This window comes from Mus pahari, chromosome 22, assembly GCF_900095145.1.
Source record: "Mus pahari chromosome 22, PAHARI_EIJ_v1.1, whole genome shotgun sequence".
In the NCBI taxonomy this organism is placed as follows: domain Eukaryota; kingdom Metazoa; phylum Chordata; class Mammalia; order Rodentia; family Muridae; genus Mus; species Mus pahari.
In genome coordinates this window covers 22,769,909-22,775,247 of record NC_034611.1, presented here as the reverse complement: position 1 = coordinate 22,775,247, position 5,339 = coordinate 22,769,909, and the positions used below count along the sequence as shown (strand labels likewise).

At 39.4% G+C, this 5,339-nt stretch overlaps 1 protein-coding gene across 6 annotated transcripts in view; it reads right to left on the bottom strand.

Annotated features, from left to right (window-relative positions):
- Positions 1 to 5,339, bottom strand: part of Runx1t1 (RUNX1 partner transcriptional co-repressor 1) — a 149,508-nt gene that overhangs the window by 41,574 nt on the left and 102,595 nt on the right. For all 6 annotated transcript variants that reach the window (XM_029533280.1, XM_021221934.2, XM_029533281.1 and 3 more), the window contains one exon: positions 3,885 to 4,066. In XM_029533280.1, coding sequence (XP_029389140.1) covers positions 3,885 to 4,066 — 182 coding nt within the window. The remainder of the gene's footprint in view (positions 1 to 3,884; positions 4,067 to 5,339) is intronic.

Below are 5,339 nucleotides of genomic sequence, written 5' to 3'. Positions count from 1 at the left end.
CAAGCTTGAAGGGGACGAGCTTTCCTCTACTTGTTCATTACAATTAAATGGCAAAAAAAAAAAAAAAAAAAAAAAAGAATAAACAAGGTCAAACATCTACAAATTAAATTCTCTTTCCCTAATATTATGAGAAAAAACATGACTTTTAAATAAAACTTAATTGCTTTTTTTCCTTTTTTTGTTTTTGTTTTTTTTGTTTGTTTGTTTTTTTGTTTTTTGTTTTTGGCTCTATAATATTTCCATAGAACTGCACATTCAGTACAATTTTTCAGGGACTCACCCCTAGGCTGATTTTATAAGAAACTAACACATTTTATTCTTCCATATATAAAAAAAAAGCAAAGGAATGATTTCATAAACTTATAAAGAGAATGCATTTCCCTGTTAATTAAAATCACAGTAGACCCACTCAGTGGTATATGTCTATAATCCTAACACTTGTGAGGTAGAGGCAGGGAAATCAGAAGTTCAAGAGTTCAGGTCTGGCCTAAGTTACATGAGACTATTACAAGTGACACAAAATAACAATGATAGTTCAAACTACAAAACAACAACAACAACAACAACAACAACAACAACAAAAACATAGCCAGTAAAAATAAATTTAAGAATAAGAATAAATTTAAGCTTGCCAAAGACCATCCCTGAAACATATTAGCTTGGCAATAATCACAGAATTTAAACCCCCAAAGTTGTAAACAAAATATGAGTGTTCTTTTGTTCATGATATGTCATGAACAAATTACCAAAATGTGTTTTCTCCTCAGGTGTCAGTTTTTCCCTCTTCTGGTGACTGATGGCTCCCAGTGTTATTACGGAAACAGATTGATCTTTTTAATGAGCCACTTTAATAGACTCCAAAATCTCACCGTGGTTGCTCATCCATGTCAGACCATATGCACCAACAAAACAGTCACTGGAACAACAAAACACTCTGCTGTCAGACAGCTATATACTCTATAAAATTTCATAGAGTAGAGCAGGAGATACAAATAAATAACCAGAGAAGAAGAAAATGCATATGCAAACGAGATTCGGGAAATAGATGCAAAACTGTACTGTAGAGACCCGTATTTTCTTGGCTCTGATAAAATTCCCACAAGACACAAATGTATTTACACAACATATTCTCATTACCCTCCCTCCTAACTGTAAGGAAATCTACTTGCCATCTCTCCATTACAAAAGACACATCAGTTAGTGAAAGAATGTTCCACCCATAGATCCATCACAGGAAATCTGACTACAACTACTGCCCTAAACAATAAGACAGGATACGATGGGAGACTCCAGTAAGTGTGGTCTATGTGACTGAATGCATGCACACATGTACACAAGGAACCATATAAACTAGAATGCCATCTTTACACTTATCTAGTCATCTACACACTCCCCTGTTATACTCTCCAAAAAAATAAATTCCCTTCCTCAGAGTTTAGAACTAGTCTTCCATGATATCCCAATACTTGCACATGGAACTCATTTTCTGGAACTTTAGTGTGTTTGGATTGGCAAGACATGCACATGCAAACCATCTACCCTTGAGTGATATCATGGATCGTACGCCCCCATGCTTAAGATTACAAAGCTCTTTTTAAACCCTAACATACTGAAGGCTTAAAGAGTTACTCAGCCCAAAATGATACATTTATCCCATCTTTTCAAAGGCTCAGAAAGGATCACAGCAGAAGGGAAAGAAAGAATGTAAAGGCAGAAAGATGGCAAAAGTGCTGTGAAATGCTGTCTTTCAGCCATGACATGGCTGTGGCACCCATGAGTTCCCAGTAGCAATGGCTACCAACCTAAGACTAGGCCCACCAACATTGCATCATAGATGGGAAAGGGACTTGCAACCATAATTACATTCACTGGGCCACAAAAAGAAAAGAAGAGAAAAATTCCTCAAAATGCAAGGAGGACTTACTCAGAAGAAGTGGCTTAATGGGAGTCAGAAAAATAAAAGTTGATGGAGGCATATAACACATATATTTTAAGCATACATAACACACATCCATACATATGAGAGAGAGGGGGTGGAAGGTTGAGGGAGAGGGGAGGGAGAGAGAGACACAAAAACTAAGAAAGAGACAGAGAGAGACAGAGACAGAGACAGAGAGGCAGACACAGAGAGAGAGAAAAAAACAATGAAATTGTGAAAGAATATATAACTTTTAAAGTCTGATCCTGACTCAGGCTTGGTAGCTCAGGCCAATAATCTGAGAATTTTGGAGAAGAGTGTAATAAATTCAAGGCTAGCCTGGATTACAAAGTAAAAGCCTTCCTCTAAAAGAAGAGGAAGAGGAGGGAAGAAAAGTTGGAGCGAGGGAGCCAGAAATCTTCCTGCAAGAGAATGGACTGTAGGGTAAAACCTGCTTGTCTGTAGGCAGCAAGGCTGGCTTGTACTAATGCACTGATGTGAAAAGCCAGTAATGTGTGCAAAGGAAGCTCTTGGCCAGAGATGGAAGTCCCTGAGTAAATCCAAAGTTCCTAAGATCCTGGAATGCAGAGCACAACTATACCAGAGGTTGACCCTTCAAAGCTGTATGTAGCACAGGATGGCCTTGTTGGACATCAGTGGGAGGTGAGGCCCTTGGTCCTAGGAAGGCTCAATGCCTCAGTGTAGGGGAAAGCCAGGGTGGGAAGGCTGGAGTGGGTAGGTGGGTGGGGAAGCTCCCTCATAGAAGCAGTGGGAGAGAGAATGGAATAGGGAGACTCTGGAGGGGAAATCAGGAAAGGGGATAACATTTGAAATGTAAATGAATAAAATATCCAATAATTACCAAAAAAAAAAAAAAAAAAAAAAAAAAAGATCGGGCTAGAGAGATGGCTCAGTGGTGAAGAGCAATGACTGCTCTTCCAGAGGTCCAGAGTTCAATTCCCAGCAACCACACAGTGGCTTACAACCATCTACAATGAGATTCTGTGCACCTCTTCTGGTGTATCTGAAGAGAGTTATAGTGTACTCACATACATTAAATAAATAAATAAATAAATAAATAAATAAATAAATATTTTTTTAAAATATAGAATATAGAAAGTACATAAGATGTAAGTTCTAGAACACAGTTTCTTTCTAAGCATATTCATAGTTCACACACTGTGCAAAATGCTGCTAAGACTTCATATTCATGCTATGAATACCTGTGGCTGAAGAATTTATGAAAATAGTTTAATAAGATGTGGAAATTTCATGTGTATACCATATTCAACAATTAACCTGTGGGCTTAATGGAGAGAGGGCCCCTTTTCTCTGTCTTAGAACTCACAGGCTTGAGAATAGATTATCTGATGAGATAAATATTGGCTCATAAACTATTATTATTATTTTTTTCCAAAACTGTTACCTGTTAGTGCTATCTTATAGCTGTTATTCTGGCCTAGTTCATCTGGTTTCCCATAAGTTTTCTCACAGTTCATACAGCATTTCTTAAATCAAATAACTACTGTTCTCTGTTCATGGACTAACACATATAGGCCAGCTTTCAAATGCATTATGATTTAAGGAAACAGGACAACAGCGTTCACAAACTAGACTAGAGTGTAAAATCTATGGTTCAGGAAAGCTATATAATAAGTGAGAATTTCAATGCTGAAGTGTGTCAATGAACTCTTGGTGCCACTTGGTCCTTTCGTCAATATCTCATCTTTACATTTTAGCTTTAATAATGAAACCTGTAGGTCAATCTGCACAAAAGCTGCCCAGACACAAGCAGAGACTCATTTCTCTGTAAAACTTAGGCCACCACAATATGGCCAGACTGTTCCCAGGAGAGATGGAGGCTAGCAATTTCAAAGTGACTTAAAACAGGTCTTCATACTTGAGACAGGAAAGAAGAAGGCCAAAATTAGTCCGGAGTGGGGGGGGGGGGTCTTCTCCCTCTCACCTGTCTGGAGTTCGCCTCTTCCCGTTTTCGTTCACATCGAGAAGCAGCTCTGAGGAGTCGACAGGGGAGGTGGTGCTGGCATCCAGAAGCAGCTGTTCGTGCTGAGCGAGGTACTGGGCAGGGTTCTGTTTGGCTAGCCTTGCGCAGTGGAGGAGTTCACGCTGGAGCAGGGGCAGGTTGGCCTGCGAGGACATAAGATGGAACAGTCAAAAAGGCTGTTTCTGATCCGCCTCCCTAGCGAGTCTGCTGCTTAAATACGGCAGCAGCCTAAGCAATGCAGCTACACTGCTGTCAATGCATGCTTGCTCCGGTTCCAGGGTGAGGCACAACTAAAGACTATGCTACAAGGTGCCCGACTGGCTCCATGGCGTTGTATGAGGTATTTGATCTGGCAAATCTCTCTATCTCTCCTCATTTTCTTACTGACAACACTTTTCCCCCCCCGCCAGTGGCTTGTGATTCATAAGGGTCTCAAAACTGTGGAAGTTCTGCAAGAGGTAAGATTCGAGGCTCAACTGTGAGAAAATGTTGGTTTTCCCCAAGAAAGAAAGGATATATATAGTATCCACAGTACAATTAAACTCAAAAAAGGCTACTCAGTAGACTTGGTTGTGTTTAGGGACATACTGGTCTAACCATAGGCTAGTCTGATGAAATATCTTCTCTCAACTCCTAACTTCAAATGACAGGCAAACCAACAGACTAATGGATAACTCTTGACACTCTCCAGTGTAATCAAATAGGAGGCAATTTTGCACATGGTGAGATATTAAAACCCAAAGACAGCATTCTATTCTACGAGCTGCTTTCACATTATAAATTCAGGCTGTTGCTACTGTTATTTCTTTTCTTTGATTTGTATTTACTGGGGTGGGGTGGGGGGTGGAGGGGATAGCAGTAGAAAATAAACTACACTTGCTTACTCCCCCAATAATACTTCACACTAAAAAGAAATCAATAATACACATCTGAACGTGACTCAAGGATTTGATTTGTAGGAGCTTGACCATGTCCATTGATTAGTCCGTCGGGTAGAAAAGCATTCCTGAATAGAGGGCATACTAGCCGCCTCCATTTTTGAGCCCAGGAGCCTTTGAAACGGCACCCTAGAGTGTCACTGCAGGCACTGGAGCTGTCTGCTTGCACCTCAAATCCATCTTCTGAGAACATTGGTCAAGGAACTAGCTTATTATAATACTACAGCCTATTTCTATACCCATGGCTTTACAGATGAAGGGGACTCTTCCATCCTGCGACGAGCTGCAATATCAGCATAACTGCCTACAAGAGCTCAGTGCTCAAAACAAACCCTTTGACATCAGTAAAGATGATCAAGGGCAAGAATGTAGTTCCAAACATTCTTTTTTTTTTTTTTTTTTTTTTTTTTTTTTTTTTTTTTTTTTTTTTTTTTGTATTTAGTTTTCTTTTTATTAGATATTTTCTTTATTTACATTT